Source organism: Hetaerina americana, unplaced genomic scaffold (genome assembly GCF_022747635.1).
Source record: "Hetaerina americana unplaced genomic scaffold, ioHetAmer1.1.p SCAF_5, whole genome shotgun sequence".
NCBI lineage: Eukaryota > Metazoa > Arthropoda > Insecta > Odonata > Calopterygidae > Hetaerina > Hetaerina americana.
The window spans coordinates 36,579,500-36,599,906 of record NW_027287095.1 but is presented as its reverse complement, the minus strand read 5'-3'; the positions used below and the strand labels follow the sequence as shown (position 1 = coordinate 36,599,906).

General features: G+C 37.1%; 1 protein-coding gene across 1 annotated transcript; it reads left to right on the top strand.

Moving 5' to 3' along the window:
* The first annotated feature begins 769 nt into the window (after window positions 1-769).
* LOC139693573 (cytochrome P450 6k1-like) lies at window positions 770-19,634 on the top strand. Its single transcript, XM_071591781.1, has 5 exons — window positions 770-882; window positions 8,732-9,665; window positions 13,556-13,798; window positions 16,821-17,093; window positions 17,569-19,634. Exons 2-5 carry the CDS (start codon window positions 8,738-8,740, stop codon window positions 17,736-17,738), a joined length of 1,614 nt encoding a protein of 537 aa, XP_071447882.1. The 5' UTR covers window positions 770-882; window positions 8,732-8,737; the 3' UTR covers window positions 17,739-19,634.
* The last annotated feature ends 773 nt before the right edge of the window (window positions 19,635-20,407 follow it).

Below are 20,407 nucleotides of genomic sequence, written 5' to 3'. Positions count from 1 at the left end.
TATTTTTAAAGGTGAACGACATTTCTTAGCCGAGATACAGTGCACACATCCTAATTTCAGTGGTTGCCTTTTTCTTCAAAAACTCCCAAAAAATGTCCAAATTCGTAAGATATCTCACGATATAATCGGGGATTGATAGTACCATTAGATTAGGCATTGTATAAACTACTGATTCTAGATAGTCTCCGTCGCGATGAATCTTTCGGCTCCACTGCTCCAGAAAGAAATATTATGCAACCTCTTCCCATTTAGCTGGTGTGGGTAGTTAAATTTGATCATTATAAGGAATTTGGAGTTTGGAAAAATATAAACTATAAATGCTGCAAATGAATATTACCTTAGAAGCGACACGGAAAAATTGCCAGTGCCACGGTTCATAGCTTAAATAATTTCAGGATAGAAATCCAAGGACCAAGTTGGCGCGGGCTTGGCCTTATAACAAGGGCCCAAGGACCGAACCAAAAATCCAAATTCAAAGTTTTTCCTTTGTGAAACCCACGAGGATGTTCATTTGGACCGAAAAGGGATGGCGACGGTACTCTGAAACATGTACAACAAATCTTTCTGTAGGAGTGTAGAGAAGCTGATTTTGCGATCAAATGTGGGGAACAACCAGCATCGTTAACGTCCATACACCACCAAATTTTAAGGCTTACTCAGGAGTGGGCTTTTGAAGGTCCCAGTGACGCAGTTGGGCAGGCGAGCGAACGACGCTCCCGCAGTTGCTTGTCGCCTGGGCCTACATTGATATGGCCTTGAGTCGACGATAGTTCGCGAACACTCGGCTTCGCTGCTCCGACGACGACAGTCGACTCCGGATACATCTACTTTACACCCGTACCCGTGCTTGGGAACGCAGAGGCGGAGGTGGGACAGAATCAAGTGAGTAAACATTCAAAGATTTCATTATACTTCAAGGTTCCAGAGTGAATTGGCTTATTTCTGTAGTAATTCGAAAATTTCTTCGCATCGATTGGAAGAGAATTGAATAATTCCGCTTTGTTTCTGGTGTTAATGAAGACTAATTTATAAAGACCTCCACGATTATTGTCCGAGTCAAACCAACAAAAAAAAACAAAGCTATCAACTCGGAGGTCGGGTTGATCGAAAATTTACGCGAAAATATTTAGTCTCTACTTACCTGAAGAATTGAAAGAGTTTTTACGCATCATTTCTTGATGTTCACATCAGTCTTAAGACCTAATCTAGAAAGCACCTGAGGGTTACGCAAATCAGGCACCTGATTCACTCTCGAGAGGCTGAAAAAAATCTCTATAAAAATCGCATTCAATATACGTAAAGGCTTCTCAAAAAGAAACGCGGAAGTGTCAGCTACACGCATAAATATAGAATGTAACGTCGCGATAGCTCATCCATTGTATAAAAATTTTGTAATTGATCCCGTACTTTATGTCATAATCGTTAGTTTTTAACGGACGCATCTTTTTCATCAATTAAGTCTTATGCCTGTATTAGTGTCAAAGGCTCTTTTATGACAATCTTTAACTTACAATTACTCGAAGATCTTTTGTTTACTTGGATATTACCATGCACTTTTTATGCTTACAGCGTTAATACAGGATACAAATTAAAGGCATTTAAAACTAAAATTACTAATATTTCTGACTTAAGTCAAGTTAAATTATATATCCTCTTTAAAAAGAAATAATTGATTGTTTGATGTACCATTGAAAATAAATATTTTCTTCCAATCTTTATGTATATACACCATATCATTCCATGGGAGATGAGATATTACGAACGGTTTGGCTATTATTAAGTTATTTATTTACGTTTCGTTAACACGACCAATCTTTTACAGAGAAAAATCTAGCAAACTTTGTCGTGTTAACCATGTTCACAACGCCAACAAATTAAACCTAAGATGTGGAGAGTATTGAATGTGATCAAAATAAGGCTTATTAATGCGTATAAAATACATAGGTCATACGCTGGAGTTCCCCTTGAACGCTAAACCGCATCCTCCATACCATCGGCTGATCTATATCAAATATCGAAAGACGACGTAAAATTAATATCAGCAAAGTGGTTGAGAGTTTCCCACCCGGAAAAAGTCTTCGGCATGTATTTATTTAACAACCCAAACAAGAACTAGAGATTTTGGAAGCCACTCCGGCTCCTTGAGTATTAACGGCTACCCCCATGGTTGACGTAACCGCTAAACTCCGATACTGGAATGAGAATAAGGCCACACCTTGAGGCTAGCATGGCTGCTTTGAATTAAGTATCATTCTGATTTTATTGATCAACGAATTTTGTAACAGGTAGGTAATTCGTATCCTTTGCGCATTTTTCTACGCAAATACATACATACATTGTGTATTGGCTGCCCTTATATATCATTTGCCCACCCCTTCCCCGATGGATTTAATAACGGTGTGACTGTTAATTTTTGACTGATTTCACCGAATAGCTTCAATACATTATTTTACATTTACAGTAGTATTTGTTTGACCTTCAAAACTATTTACAGCGTAAATTCGCCAAGTTTACCTTCCAGCTTCTATCCACTCCCCTAGGTTAGCGTAATGAAGTTGAATGAAGTCGTAACGAGGATCTTCAGCTTATATGCATGTACTTGTATATCAGTCCGCAAAGCGCTTCCCCTATATTCAGAGGATTGTACAATACAAGGCAATTTTCAGCGTATAAAGTGCGTTGGTTAGCATAAACTCTTTATTGTTTAGCCATTAGTAAATCCTATGTAAATTATACAGTAGGGTAAAATAAATTTTCCGGCTTGTGACATATCATTATGATTTCGATGGAAAATGTTGATGAATAGCACTGCGTTTCCAGTTATCAAATCCAATCGATGAGTGCGGTTTTGTTACGGCACGGCAACAAGCATCCTCAGGTCCTGATCAGGATCTGATGGATATTACTCTCTAACGAAACCATGGTCATAGATCAAATTTTATACGCGACAGGGTAATATTTTTGATTAATTTCTTCCATCGTAACTATACTGTGAGGTGTTTGCAGTTCCATATTTGGAATAGGCATATAAAAAAGGCAGCAGCCCGGAGGATGATTTCATATATGAGAGAGTAGAACTCAGCACGTGCTAGAGCCATATGGCGCATGAAATCACGCACCCACGGTAGGAGGGACAGTTCTCCTCCCTGCGCCATTTATGGTTTTTCGAAACGAAAATTATCCTCAAGGAACACTATTTAACGAAGTACCACACATTTTTCTCTGAGAATAATCAAACAGAGATACATGGTACCATGGTATTAATCGAAGGTGAAACACGGGCTCACCATTTGACCTCGGACTGCTTTTACCAATTGAGGAATCAACGACGCAAAATTATCAATAGGATCGGTCACATACATTATTGGTTTACACACACTAATATGAATATATGTTGCCCACATACATTTTTATGCATTATAATTATATTATCTACCCACCTTCCACCAGGGATCTAGGTAGAGTTTCAACTTTATTGCCATTTATGTTTATACTAAAGCGGGGTTTCTCATTGAATTAACCCTAAAAATGCTATCACAAGATTTCACAAGTAATTTCTTTATCCTAATTTACATTTTTGACTGCTTATATACTCTTTTATTATGAACAATAACACAGATAAAATATACCCTTTTTTGCGACCACGGGCATATCTCTAGCTTAGATAATATTTTGTCATCAGACCCAGACATTTTTTGCCCGTTCATGTAAGGGCAATTATTAAATTGACTTGATCAAAAATAGATTTACATTGAAGCATTTCCAGGGAAATCATACACCTATTATAGCGACTGGTAAAATTAGCCTAAACTCATCGCCAGAGTAATGCCCACTTAAAGTACCATAGCAAACAATTTGAAATGTTGGGTTGGATAAGTGCTATCTAACCAGGGCTAGGAATTTGAGATTCAAAAAATTCTGGGGAGCCAATCTTCGATTTTCCCTGCAGTACTATTGACTAGAAGTTACATCCCCTTGGATATTTAGATGACGTGTGACACAGGATTTGGACGCGTGACTCTTCTGTCTCTCAGTAATCCAACACTTTGCCCACCAGGCTACCACGCCTTCAATGCCAACTTGTTAAACAACATATCACGGAGTAGGTATAGACCGAAGGTGACCCTGGGAAAAATTATTAGCCGACAAGCATTTTGGGCTGCTCTTTTTTTCTTCATATCGGAACGTATTCAAATACGTACGTGTTCCTATTGAGAAGCAGTAGAATCTCTGGTCGCCCATACAACGTGCGGTTCGTCACGTACCACATTTGGGAATTATTATCTTTCTTCTCAGTTGAGAACAAGATTTCTGCCGGTTCAGTGAAACTTTGGAAGTCATACTGAAAATTATGGCAATGGTAGGAATATATGCTGACTGGAATAAATACTTTGAGAAAATACATCCTCTTGTATACTTGAAACTGACATTTTTTTATCAGCATTCGGTGCATTCTACTTCGTTCACTATTAAAATGCGTAAACTCTAATTAAGTTTTGCTTGCAGCGACATCAGTTCCTTTAAACCCACACAGAAATACTAACATCCACATCTACATAATACCCCGCAAGCCGCCGCAAGGGCGTGTGGCGGGGGGACTAACCAGTCAACTGCCAGATTTTTTGCTGATAAAATTAATCTCCAATTGAAAACCATAATGAATTTAATTTTTCTTTTTCAATGGGTAAACATGCCTTTTTATTATATTATGTATCAATATTTTTACAGGACCAACTTAAATATATTTCGTTGAGGAACAATAGCAGAAGTTATTTATTAATTCCATTATTTGTAATTATAATACGTGTATTATTTTATGTATTGTTATCAGTGGTCTGCCAGTGAGGTAGATCCTAAAAACGATTCTAAGAAGCTTAGCACTGCACTCTAAAGGCCTGCACAACATAAAAAGCTTTTTCGATACACTAAATCATTCTTCAATTTCACATTCTAAGTTCCACTAGTTTACGCTCTCTTTGTGCCATCTAAAATTGCAATTCATTTCCTCCCTTCAGTTGGCTTGCCTAATATCCTCCCTTTTAGTCATGGCCTTCACTATTGAATTACCTTTAATAACCCTTTCATGAATTTTTTCTACCTTCTTCTAATGTTAACAAGTTCCTCTTCCTACAAATCATGCTTGTAGTTCATAGTTTGCCTTCTTCTCAAATATCTCGATTCTGTATCCACATCAACACCTCGAACTCTTACATGCTACACCCATTTTCAACCCATGGGCACTGTGAAAAGATAAAACGCCTCACTCCGTATCAAATCTATTTTGACCTTCCCTTCATATCATTATTTGCATACCCTGTAACCAATTCCTGCTCCTCTGAATTTTTTGTCACGCCTCTTACACTGAAACTGCAACGCAAAGAGTAAAATCGCCATGCTATATCACTGTAAACTTCGCAAATCAGATTTCATTTGCTTGATTCTCCCAGACAATTTTGTTTATCTAGTAGCCGTACTTGAGCATTTTTCTATGAAACTTACCAAATTAATCGTCTTCCCTCGTCCCCCTTCCTACAGGCCTTCACTTTCTTTACTTCCAAGCAATTATTTCACCTTTCTGCATACGTCATCAATTCAGTATGTCATCAATTTCTTCTCCAATATACATATATTTTTTTCATATTCTAGAACTGCCTTTCAACCCTGCTTCTTTCGCCTTATTAGTTTCTCGTTCCAATGCATTACGTAATTCTTTGAAAATTTTCTCGCTTATTATCTATTAGATTACCTTTACCTTACATTGCCTTCTTCTTCCTGATTTTTGTACATTTGACTTTGTATTTATTGCTATTTCCTCTGCTGCTCCCTTTAATGAGCTCTTCCCCCCTATTCCACTGTCCCATCCAATTATCCTCACTCCAAATTTTACCTACTGATTACAGATATTATTTATTTTCAACTCTATTTAAATCATTTATTTCCCACCTGCGCAATCTTCTTCCCTTATTTATCCTACTACAATAGACCAAAGTTAAAGCTAATCAATAAATCATAATCCGATTAACAATTCACCCCCGAGAAGACTGCAAGTTTTTGATGATATTTCTAAATTTTTCCTGCTTAAACTTATTTATTTCGCATCCCCCTGAATCTCGTGGATTTTTAATGCGAATACTTTTTATATTTGGAACATTTTAGATGATAGCCTATGCATAAAAATTCATATTTTACTGCAAAATTATTGATTAAAATCTGTGATAAAGTTAGTACTAAACCCATAGATCTACTGTAACAATTTCAGTTTGAATTTTCAAATCTAATGCTTGCATGAAGGTTGACAGTAATTTTGCTAGCCCGCTAAATATTTAAAAGTAAATTTATTCATCACCAAATGCTGAGGTCTAAAGGATGGGCACATTTCCCTTAAATTATATGAATAAATATATTTCCGCAAAGAAAATAGGTCAAATCGTAAAAGAAAACTTTGCAATAAGAAATAATTATATGATAAAATCAAATTCATTCACTTAAAAACACTCATAGATACCAACAATATATATGTATACCTTTACAAAACTGCTTGAACTTTATACATGAGAGGTGAAGTGTAAGACATGATAAAAGATTACAGAGATATTTGGACTAAGACCTGTGATATAAAATTTTGTGGTGATAACAAACGACTTTAAGGATCATAATTTTAACAGAAAAATATTTAACCAGTCATAAACGCCAAAATGAATTACTGCAGTACGTACTAAAATTTGGGAAGTTCCTCCCTCACTTGTCAAAGTAACTTTTGGTATGGTTACTGTGGTTTTAATCGGCGGGAAAACACAAGTTGAAATTTTACTTTTGTTGCTCGTACGTCAGAATCAGAAGTCTATCCCTCTAATATTGACAGGAGAGTCCAAAAACTAATTATTTAACAAATTATTTGTTAGTATTTTTTCCTAGCTCCATATCTAAACTTTGGCTTTGAATATTTATTTCAGTAGAAATAATATAACGATTTTCCCAGTGCATGCGAGCGGCTATTAGGAACTCCGAAAGCTTGTTAACTCAATCTGTCCAGAAAGGGAACTTCCGCCGCACTGTTCCTGAGTCTCAGATCATCTGGAAGATAACTTCTCAGATCTATCATGCTCTTGACAATGAAAGTCGAAAACTGCCGTCTCCAATAATGACCAGTTTCATTTTTGCTTATACGTTCTTGGCACCTTGAAATTGACTTTAGCGACCAAGTTAATCGGAAGAAAATTTACTAAACCTTTGGGGGAGCTAGTTCATGTATAGTAGGTGACTTGCGAAACAAAACATGCATCTGATACGTTACATCTATCTAACTAGCCGGCGTGTTGAGACTCTCCCCCTCCACTTAATGTTCGTGAAGTTTTCCCTCTTATCAAGATAGGTCCAAACCTTACCTCTCACTTCGATTTTCTTCAACAAATCTTTCCAAATCATGCTACCCCCTCCTCTTGGTCTGATTTCCTTCACATTTCAAATAGTTTCCTTGGCAAAGTGTTCTCAAGCCTCCTCTTCATGTTTCCGCGCAATTTTACCCTCGACTACCCAATTCCATCCTCAGTTCCTCATTTCTAAATCGATCTCTAAGAGTGTTGCCAATCATGCTCCTAACAAGGTGCATATTCGTACCCTGTATCCTACTCTCGTTCCTCTTTCTCACCATTCACGTCTCCTCCCATGTGTCAACATAGAAATGAAGTACGCTTACACATGATTGGAGCACATTTATTCCAATTCAGGTCTTTGGTCAGATTGTATAGGACTCCAAACAATGTGTGTTCTTCGAGTGATCTTTCCATCAATCGTTCCCTTTCATGATATTAAACTTCCGAGTTATTTGAATTGACTGTCCCATCTCAAGTAGGAATCCTGCACCAATACATAGCTTCCTGCCTCTCCATTTCTTTTCATCCCTAGCATTTCACTCTTATCATTATTGAATATCAAGTTGTATTATCTGGCCTGCTCTGCCCAAGCTTAAGTATAACACTGGGACTCCTATCTTCTGGCATTCCATACACATTTGTAAGCAAACCGCCTCAGTTTCATGTTCTCTTTTCCTATCGTATTTTTATTAAACGTACCTATCTCGTAAAATGATGTTGATCCTAATTCATACATACAAATTACAGATATTAAAAATTGGGAATATATTTATTCTGATGTTATGGAAAGGACGTCCATACAGTCTGGTTTGGAGATACCTCGGCTGGAAACTTTCCGTTCACATATTTTGTAGGAGTGCGTATATACGAAGTGATTTCCATCGTTACATCGTGGAAGAGATCGTGAACTTTTTAATTTGGATATTCCAATCGTTTCATTTAGTCGTGGTTGTCAGAGATGCTACATGTCCAGTCTCCTCGAGACTTCCTCTTATGGGATTATTAAACTTTTCATATTGGATTTAAGAATATATCAACGATTTTTTCTCCTTTAATATTTGGGTTGCGATTACGATTCTTATGTTGTTACATTAGATCACCACCTTTAAGAGTACGATCTTATAGTATATTACTTTTAATAAATGAATTAAATTTCTCTCTTCACCAACACGCATTCACATATTTTCCCTTCAGTTAATCACCCTAGAAAAATCATGGCGGTTGTTTTCAAAACCATTGGAGTTGTTTCTAAATAAGGAGTGATCATAGAAAAAAATGATGGAACTCTTTATATCTTAATCAAGAGACTTCTTGAAATTCGTCTCCGTTGTCATGGTTCTCTTTTCTTCTCTCAACAGGAAGCCATGGGGTACTTCGGCTTGGAATGGAGCTGGATGGACGTGTTGGCCACTTTGGGCATCATGTTCCTCTTGGCATTTATTTGGTACGCTGTGTTACCGATGGCGTACTGGAAGCGAAGAGGTATTCCAAGTGCTTCAACGGTACCGCTCTTCGGGAGTTTAACAAACGCCGCCTTTCTCCGTAAAGCCTTAGGAGAAGTCATGGCTGATATATATCAAAGGGCCGAGGGCAAGAAATACGTCGGGTTTTACAAGTTCTGTCAGCCAGCAATCGTTCTGCGGGACCCAGAACTCATCAGAAATATACTGATAAGGGACTTCTCCCATTTCAGCGGCAACGACGTGCATGTAGACAGTCCAAATGACATTCTATCTCGCAGGCATCTTTTTGTCATCAGTGGAGAACGATGGAAGAAATTAAGAATGGTCCTTTCTCCCGGATTTTCGTCAGGAAAAATGAAGGCAATCTACCCACTCATAGGGGATGTTTGCAATAGCCTCAGAGCATACTTGTCGAAGCATTCTGATGCCTCTGGATCAGCAGGCTACGAAGTGGAACTTAAGGAAATATGTGCACGCTATACGACGGACGTGGTCGCTTCGGTAGCGTTCGGATTACAATGTGATGCCATTAATAATCCCGATACGGAATTCAGGAAAATGGGGAAAAAGTTCATGCAGCCATCTGCAATTAATGCTATATTATTTCTCATCTTATTTGAGCTTCCATGGCTTAACAAGTTGCTCCAAATACCCTTCGTTCCCGTTGAAGTTGCCAACTTCTTCAGAAGTATAGTAGCAAACGTGGTGGAACGGAGAGAAAATGACGGAACCCATCGCAGGGACTACTTACAGGAGCTGATAGACCTATGGAAGGATGGGAAGTTGGATGTGGACAGAAAGGAAGAAGACCCCAAGATAAAACGGGAAGGTAAGGCCATTAATGATTTAAAAGTCTTTTTTTTATTTCAAGCAACTCTCGAATGCCCGACACATTCCTCGATTACGGGAATACAGCATTTAACGCTTATCTGGGCAAGGTGGGTTAAAAGGAACAACTGTCATATATTTAAAAAGAAAAATTAGAACTAATAATTCCATGTTTTATATCTTTCACTACTTTTTCAACCCTTGTCCTATTTACAAGAAATATTTAAACTTTTAATACGTTGATGCTGGTTTCTAGTAACGATACACGTATTTTTTACGATTTAACTGGACAAGCCGCACTCATTGGAACCTGATCACTCTGTCATTAAATATGATGTTTTTCGCCAACATTTATGTAGTATTATGATAATACGCATTTCATTTTTATACCGGCATTGATTGCGTAGAGCTCAATCCTTCCCATGCCAATCGAAATTCTTCCTTCAAGTTTTAAGTATGCTTATAAATATGGGAGGTAAATGCTCTTACAAACAATACCTGCACTCAAAACCTGTACAGTACGAATAGTGATCTGTGGCAATATGATTCGGAAATTGAAGATTTCCTCCATTTGCTTATTCTACCACGAAGAGTGAGAGAAAATATCAAAGAAGGGTTTATATTCATGGTACAAAGAGTTAATAAATGTTAAAAAAATCAATGAAAATATAAGGTGAGATGATTATTTCGCTTCTATGACGCTTACCCACAATATAATAGGCATGGACTTGTTGGCTGATACCTCCAGAAAAAAAGACTTATTCCTGCATATTACTCGAACCAATAAGAATTATGCGTTCGTGCCTCGGTATTTTGTTTAACCGGGAAAAACAAATAGGTTTCGTGCGTACCAAAGCTGAGGAGGTCTGTGTTACTTCTTCATCATGCCTCAAACGGAGGGATGCATAAAGGAAGCATAACTAAACCTAAAATGATCAACTGGATTTTTAGATCATTCCTTAACGTTAAAATGATAGAAATATTTTGCTTGGACCTTAAAAATAATCCTCAGTAATATGAGTAGTATTAATGCACATAAATGATCAGGTGAAAATATTTAAGAGCCTAATTAAATCATTTCATAGCTGGAAGAGATGAGATCATCAAGGCAATAATTTGAAATTATGAGCTGAGTATTTAATTACAGGTAGTAGGCATTATTTAATATTTTATGATAAGCATTGATATTTATCCAGGAAACGTAAAACCTTATGAAGAGCGATAAGTGAGTAAAATTACTCATAAATTAAAACCGCAAATACTTCAGAAAGAACTGAACACTCCTCAGTGAGTCCCTGGATCGCGCGGTAAACCAAGATGCCAATCTTTGTTCCACTCAACGATTCTTACCCTAACTTTCACATTTTCAGGGAAATGCAGCTGAATATGATGAACAACCTGAAGTCGGAGAAGTTGAGAAATATCATTTAGCCATAATTTAGCCCATCACATACGATGCCCTCGTATTCAACCCTAAGTTCCTCCGTATCGTTTACAATGTACTGATTTGTATGTATGGCTGATAAATCCACAGCTCAAGATTTTTGGGAGACGTTTTCTACAAGTCAAATAAATTCTTTTTCTTGGTCATTATCTGAAAACGAGTATTCAATATTAACTTAGCATTAAAGGCAAATGATTCAAATGGAGTTTTATTATAAGGAATTAGAAGTAGTGCCGAATTTATCAGAAATACTGATTATTTTCCTAAGTTTCAAACTTTAGATGTGTGGTTCATCATATTGGAATCTATTTCATGAGCGACATTAGAATTAGTCTCCTTTTAGGGAGCTGGAATATCGCCGCACAAACACCAAGAACAAATAAGTCATTCTTCATTGTTAAATGATTTTTCTGGAATTAATGGTTTGCTAGGATTTTTTTTACCACAGGGGTTGTGTATTCAATTTGATCTCTCTGAAATTGGAACTTTCACGCGATTTGCAAGAAACTTGACAAAGAACCTAATTTACGGCCCAAGGTGCAACGACACTTTCCGTTGGCATGGCCAAGCGGTGGCGTGACTCAGAACGGGTAAATCGGCCGACAACACGTTGAGATGGAACTTCATTGACCTTGGCTGGTCTTTTGTCCTCGGATGTCTAGTGATCGTGATCTTTCTTCCAGATGTTATTGCTAAAATGTGTCCAGAATATCGATACTCCGACATTAGAAACTCCAAAACGTGAGGAGGGGTTAAGTAGCGGAGTGTTCTCTCGTTCTAGAGTAGCTCTCGGTGTACCATGTACGCGAAAAAGGTATTTCTACCGATAAATCCGATATTTTTCATTAAAAAAAATATAATCAATGCCCTTTAATCGGTTTTTGTTGATACGACGCACAGTTTAATTACCTCATAACTTCAAATACCGGTCTGAGTTTCAACGAGGCCTAGTAAACTTAAATTCTTCCACGCTTCATGCCCGAAACTTTTATATTCTTATTTCGATGTGGATCTATCTCCGAAGGAGATGCATTTGTAGCTGCCAATAAAGCATCATCACCATTCGAGACAGCGATGAAAGTCAAGTAGGTTCAATTAAATACACTCGACTCTCAAGTGAGTCCGAGTATTCACGTCTCACTTTGAAGTGTCTTCTAGACGAGAAGCCTTTTCAGTCCTGATGGAAAACATCATGGAAACCCGATCCGTAGAGAGTGAGTAAAATTAGACGTCCAGGAAGCGCAATGAAACAAATCAGAAATTTTCGGGAAACGTCACCGATACATGGATGAATAGTAGCCAAACAAGAGCATGATATATTTTAAGACACTATGATAACATTTTCATTGATGAAAACAAGCTGCAATGAGGACATGCTAAGACAACTTTAAGAAACCCAAGTACTTCAGCTGACACTCGGGGACGCTAGTCTTCGCCAAAACATGCACGGTTAGGTTAATCCTTTATTGAAAAGAAAACGCTCACCTTTTCTCTACTATGAATCTACGGGACCCTTTGAGTATTATGCACATTCTTTCCTTTATAACAATTTTCTTATCAAAATAACCAGCATACTTAATTGTATATGATTTAATATTAAATTCTATCAGGGTAATATTTTAAATTTTACTAAGCTAGAATGGATTAAATTTTTAATGTTACTCGCCAATTAGAAACCCTTCGCGTCATTTGAACGGGCAGAGCGTATGCGTCGTCTTCTGAGTATGTAGAAAGGATTTTTTGTGCCAGGTAATTGCCACGAAATTATACGTTCAACATATGCAGTAAGAAACCATTAATCCAACGGAGAATTATAGTTGGGTAAGACAGGTGAAAGGATGGTAGTCATTCAGGATGTAAATACAAAAGATAAAATATTTATAATCTCAAAAGGAATGTAGCAGAAGCTAGACTAAATAACTACGTAAGAGAGACTAATTGAAGAAGCAGAGAGAAGATAATCGAATTCATGATTGGCAATATAAACGCCCGGTCTAAATCAATATCAATTGTACGGCCGATTAGTCAAATCGGAAGATGGAAGGGATGATACATAAAAATACTAAATTGAATGCGAGAGAGGCATTTGCATCACGAGTTGCTCAATAATAATATTAATAATTTTAGATAGGGATGGTGTAATCGCCCAGCAAGCGGTAGAGCCTATATTCGCTATTATACTAAAAAAGACATTCATGTTCTTATTTAAATTTAAGTCTGATACTAGTCGTGAATGAATACCGCTGTTGTAAATATACAATTAAAAAATGAACATTTCCTCGAGACACTAGACGGTATTGAAAGAATAATATGTATTTTTCTCGAGTGAATAACATTAAGAGGGTGATAATTTCATCCAAACCTTATTTATTGTAACCATAAAAACTATGTATTTGTGTGTGATAAGTGTCCTTATACGACGCTGATTTATCTTTTTGACATTCCAGCCAAAATACTAAGAGAAAACAGAGAAGAACTCGATGACCTGACAGCTCAAGCTCTTGGGTTTTTCGCTGATGGATTCGAGACCTCCTCCATGCTGCTTGCATTTGCACTCTTCGAAATGGCACACAACAATGATATCCAGGAAAAACTCAGGACGGAGATAGAAACTAAGAGGAAGGAACATGGTGGTACATTAACCTACGAAGCGCTCCAAGAAATGACGTACATGGATATGATTCTCAAAGGTAAAATAAAAAGCCATATTGTTTCACTATATTTTGAGGTAGTTATAGCGAAATCTCACATTTATTTTCAAGACCTAATCTAGCTCTTAACTCTGTTCTCACAAATGATAATTTTATGATCTCAAAGTTTGGTGGTCGAAGGTTTCACGCTGTATTCAGTCCAGCAGTATAAGAATATATATTTATTACGGAATTGAAAGACCCCCGATAAAATTTTTAAAGGTCTGCATACCATACCTATCTACGTAAGAGAGAAATGAATAGGAGCATGAAACTCTGCATGTTACCATCTCGTCTAAGTATTTACAACTACTCAGTTCATATCTACGCCGACATCCTTGCCGTACTGAAGACCGTCCATTACAATCACAATTAATATAATGCTGATGTCTACCGATAGGGGAAAGTCTTTTGGGTGAATTCTTATCTCATAAAGTTTGCCATGAAATCCAAATGATTCTTCCATTTTGCACTAAAACCTTTAGTAATTCTGTGATAATTTTGTCCTGCCTACCGACTTGTTTATCCTAGCGCTTTTTCTACCTCACTATCCAGCAGCCCTTTCCACAAGTCATCCTCATCTACGCCACATTTCCTTAGCCTCTAAGTTGCGTGGCACAATCTTCCACCTTGAGTTCTTCATTATGTTCTTTTAACCTTATCTGGACCTCCGTTATATTAATAGCTTTTATGCCTACTCTTGAGGTTGGTATAGTTTTTCCCTCTTTCTTCCTCTGGAATTCCTCCATATTTTCAAAGCGTTTCCTACGCCTTATTGCTTTCTCGATTGCGTTTATTATTTGCATCTTAACCTTCTCCCGTTCCCTGCTCTCTTCTATTATCCTAATCCTCTCTCTTTCTCTCGTAGTATATGGTTTACGCCACTTATGTTCATAATTACCACAACTAATTTTTCTTCTAAAGCATTCGTTATCCTTTTTATTCTAGTGTTTCCATCCCTCGGGGTTAGGTGGTAGAAGAGACTCCATAGTCTCAATCTCACCCCAAAGTAAAGACGAATAGCTATTTATCCTTTCATATTCACCTACAGTTTTAGCTACTGATTCCTTGTATTCCTTCGTTTTACTTTTCGTTGAAGCTTTTACATTCCTTTTCCGCACCTTCCTACATTTTCCGAAACTTTAAATTTTAAGTTACTTTTCATACCGCTAAATTATGACCTGAATTCATATCCTACGCAGGGAATACCTGAATCTATAGTGCAATAAATGTCTAACCACAGTTGTTATCTTCCTGTTACTCCCCTCCCTTTGCCTACTACTGAATTGCAACCCTTCATCACCATACGATGTTCTCGGTCCGACTTCCAGGTCCATTGCCAATAATTTCTTCCAGCTAATCTGGAGTCTACTTAAAGGTATATCGTCAACTTGGTTTACTTTTTGGCCTGCTTTTACCTATCATTATTAATAGTATTCTACTGCTTGTGTTTTCTGAGTGTAGACATGGAGGGAAGTTAGCGCTATTTTTCCTAATTACGCAGTGCAATCTAAAGTATACTACTACAATAATTAAGGTTTCTAAATAAATATCATGCATAATATTACCAACCTAATAAAAATTTTATAAAGTCAATGCCAAGGCACAAAAATGTTTTCTACGAAGGTCAATGGACGCGGAATTGTGCATTTGATACTGCTCGAGCACTGTGCATTTGATACTGCTCGATGACAAGGAAGAATTATTTCGAGCAATATATTTTCACACTAATTATTCCAAATGCAGCCAGTAAATTCTTTCAATTAAAACCTGGAAGAAGTCACTGCCTGAGAGACACGAAGAAAGAGAAACGAGGGATTTAATCTTGATAAAAAGTTTCTCAAGCACTTCCATTGGTTTTTATAGATTTTTTCCAATGGGTTTTTTTATTCCAAGTATATTAAATGTTTTAATAAAATAGATCACGGATTATCGTCATGTGAGTGAACTTTCATCACGTTTTCGTTACTAAATTAGAAATTAAAAATGCTGCAATTGGTGTTCAGATTTCACGCCTTAGGAATTCAACATTACGCGATTCTTGGCACTATCACGAAACGCTAGGGCTGAAGGAGCGTACTCTAAATTTTCTACAAAGGGAATTGGTGAAATTGGTAACGATAGCGACAACGCGCAAAGAAAGATGTAATCCCAGGCCAGGATCCTGTGTGCCCATTGTCAGCTCATTCTAATTCTAAGAAGTGTTCATTGTACAAGAATGAGAGAAAATTATTTTAACAGATGCCATCGGGAAGTATTGGTTGAGATTTTGTCTCAGCAGAGTGTGCGTAGTGCGGCAAAGTTTTCCGAAAAGCATTTGCAAATTAATTAAAATATAAAGGTAAATCAAAAGTACATGTAATATATGAACTACTTCGAACACTCAATAGGATGCAATTCATGGTAATATGAAATGGTACTTTTCATTGGCCGCTTGCTAAGGAACACAAACCTCTTTGAAACAGTAATTCCTCCATCTTTTTTCGACATACGCTATATAGCTAATAATATCATAACTAAATGATGTAGCCTCAAACTAGACTGAATCTTTGATTAAAGGTCTCCTAAGTGATAACGTAAAATTTTTGGGATATAATTTTTGCCAGCTCCGGACGACGTTCTCAGTAGGAAGAACGAAAAATGTAGGTAAAAAATTGCTAAAAACGCAACAGCAAATCCCAAAACAATTACAAGGAGAATTTTGAAACAATTGAGAAACCAAAACGCTATTGCCATTAACTTTGGACAAAAAATAATGCACGAAATTTCAAGTAGCATTTATGTCTTTCTTACACGTAAAATATGGAAACACATTGAAACAGATTAAAAGGTAAAGATTAAGCAATAACGCAGCTTGTACATAAAACTCCCGAAATATTTTATGCTAATCTTATTATTATAAAGTTAAATTATTGAATCTCAGCAATTGCAGTGTTATAACTTATGAATTTTAGAAATTTCTTTGATTAAAAAGTTTGATAACATGTTGACAACCAATCTTTGCTTTCATTATTTCCACCAGAGACTTTGAGGAAATACCCACCTGGACTCTTCATCACGCGTATCTGTACCCAGAGATATTATATGCCCAACCCAGTTGGAGAGGGAGTCGAAGGTGGAATCTGGATTGAAGAGGGCATGCCGGTGGTGGTTCCTATCTACGGATTGCAAAAGGATCCACAATACTATCCGAATCCAGAAGAATTCGATCCCGAGAGATTTTCCCCACAGTCGAAACGAGATAATACCCAGTTGACATACATGCCATTCGGTGAAGGACCTAGGATGTGCATAGGTAAGTAAAATGTACTTGGTGTACCCAAAAATGAAATTTCGAGCTTTAAATGAAGTATGCTAAAACCTATAGCTGAAGGTTAATGCGACTTGGCCTTAACGCTGAAAATATATATGCGTAAATAAAATGTGATTGTCACTTCCATTAAAGTGTTTAGAACTAAGTATAGAGAGAAATTAACTCGAGTTACTTTCAAGGTTATTGATTGTTTCATATAAAGTTAGCATTTATTTTTTATTGGAATTATAAGAATTTGAATTAAACATATGCTTGAGGATATTAATCATATGAACTGAATATTTAAGGAAAATTGAACTGTTCCGTGTCGCCTTTTCCCGTCTCGTTTTAAAATCACCGTAGTGAAGTATGGAAACAGGCATTGTAAACTGCCACTTTTTACTGATGTGCATTACTATTTCAAGTAAACAACACTGTAATCATGACAGTAAAATCCATTTTCCTGTAATTTTTTCAGGTAATAGATTTGCATTTCTACAAGCCAAGCTGGGAATGGCTACCGTGATGACGAGATTTAAAGTGCTTCCAAACAAAAAGAGCACTGTTCCCATCGTTATAGATCCAAACCATTTCATGATGGCATCAAAACATGGTCTTTGGGTTTACTTAAAAGATCTTGCAGAGTGAAGGCACAAGCTACCATGTGAGGTTAACGGTTTAAAAAAAAGGGGTTAGAAGTTAACAAAAATCGAAAAATCTTCCATAATGCTACAAGGATGAATATTCTGAAAATTCTGCAAAAATAACTTACGTGCAGTCTCTGGCTATAGTAATTATATTTTATTATTCACCTTAATTTTACGACACTTCATTTATTTCTTAAACATAGAAGTTTTATTATTAACATTTTTAATGTCTAATAATTGTGTAGACTGTGACGTGTTTAAATTTTCCATGAGAAAAGCCTCGCTACAATTGCTTCAGTTTTCTCATTTTTAATAGCCTTACAGTGTAAGACCCTGGCCTTGAGATAGCGTAAAAATTTTTAGAGATAATAATATAAACGGTGGCCTATATTCAGTGATGTATTTTATGCAACGTAGGCGTTAGACGAGTAAAAGCTTTCTAGCGTCTCCATCATAATGGCTAAATGGGCGTCAAGAGTAAACCTGAGTGCAACTTTCTGAGTATTTTATAGGTCAAACAGCCAACAGTAAAAATATCTGCTTTCGAATTAGAGTTTGCTGAGAAAAAACGTATGGTGACGCATCTTTCACGTAAAAAGTGCTCTTTTATCTCGTGGAGATGCTTGACTATAGCAAATTATCCTCTTCTCCAAGGGAAGATAGCTTTTGGGCGTGATGATAAGCGGTTTCCTTGTAGTTAAGAGAGGCCAAAGGAGACTATGGCTAGCTGAAGAAATTGATAGTGTTCAGGAGACTGCTGCACTTGGTTCCCCAGGACAGACAGGGTTCATCAACCAGAGAAAATAATGAACATGCGGATCAATTTCATTTGAGATTTGAATACTTCTTCCGCTCAAATGTCATCTCACGTTTAACGAAATTTGATAGAGTGCAACGAAATAAAAGCGTCGACGGTGGTTTTTCGAAACCACTGTGTCGCCATTTATTCTATGAGGTTAAGCAGTCCTTCGATTGCTTCGGCAAATGAATTTCGAATAAATTACTATATGTCGAATTTTTAATGACTGTGATTCCAAAGCTAATTTCAATTACAATTGATCTTTTGTAAAATAATAAAAATAAAAAATCAAATGGAGTACCGATGAGGAAATGCTGTTTTCTTAATGTACAAATTGTGTTTGCTAGAGCTCTCACATTCAGAACGCCAACGCTCTGGGATCGAGATACATTTGTGATTGCATGCCGCCATAAAAGAGGTCACCACGGGTTGGTGCATTCATGAGACACCCCATGAGTAGTGGTAATTTATTGCGATGATATGAGAAGACAGGAAAAAAGTTAAACAGGGTGCGGCAACTAATTTCACGGGCAGCACCGACTGAACTGACGAATTCACTGGATTCACCCCGTCAGTTGTGACAACACTCCAATTTGAGCAGGTAATTCCGGAGCTGGTGATGGTGTACATCTTGATGGTATGGTGATCGTATAGATGGTAAGGAGATTGGTGTGGGTCCGCGCGGTCCGAAATGACGAATACACCCTCAATCAAGCAAGAACTTACTCGACCCGAAACTATTGTCCAGGCGTCCAATCCGACTAAGATTATCTCGGTGGCCATGAAGCAATGAAGTTCATGACTATTGCGGCTGTTGAACCCAAGCTTCGCTCGTATGGGTACTTCATTGAATTGGCCTTGTAACCATATTCGGGGGAGAAAACTTTCTCTCGTTCCGCACCAAGCGACAAAAGAGAATGCGAGGACACCATCCACGCGCCGTTTTAGGAACTCATGCATTTGAATCGCTACATCCAGACATGGTGGGTAGCATCTTCAACATGTACATATGGGTAAATTAAGAAATTTTTGGATGTAATCGGATTTTAATAAAAATTCAAAGGCGTTAAAAAATACAAACTCAGCATTTGATTGAAAATTGGGAACATTAGTATTTTAGGATATTAGCTCCGAAAATCCCTACTCAGGAGTAATATTAAATAAAAATATATTCTACTCATAAATGAAAAAACCATTCTACAAACTAATACGGTATGATTGTAAAATAAAAATGTAGTCATTGATAGTTGAGCGTTTTAATTAGCACATGGAATTGTTATGCTAAGTATTTAAGATTCTTTAATTTAATTATACTCCTTGGTCTCATTCTAAATATTTTCTTAAATCACTTGAAAGTGAACTATGTAGGAGAAATGATAATTGTTGTATGATAATGAGAATAAACAGCAATATAACTTAGCGGAAGCTCAGGTGTTATGCTAGAGCAGTGGATCGTTATTAACTTATGAGGCGGTAACACGCAGTCTCGTTGATCACCAAAGATGCGCTCTTAAAAAGAATTAGTAAAGGAACTAAAAGGAAGGATTAATAGGGTGGTGGCGTCGTAAGCCATAATTATGGCATGGAAACGCGTGCTTCGTCCACGAGTCTCTCTCCCTTGGTGTGTCATTCCAAAGCGACAAACAGTCAAGGTCATCTGCGATGAGGTCGCGACCAAAATTATGAATGCTTTAACCGACGGTCGAGACACACTATTTTTTCAGTAAAAAGAAATCTATAACACCATTGTCTAGTTCAGCATTGGGTCTCTATTGACGCAAAAACTATATTTAATAAATTACAACATATGTACTTTAAATTCCCAAGATTGATGCGTTCTTAAATTGCTATACATATGGAAACGTGATATT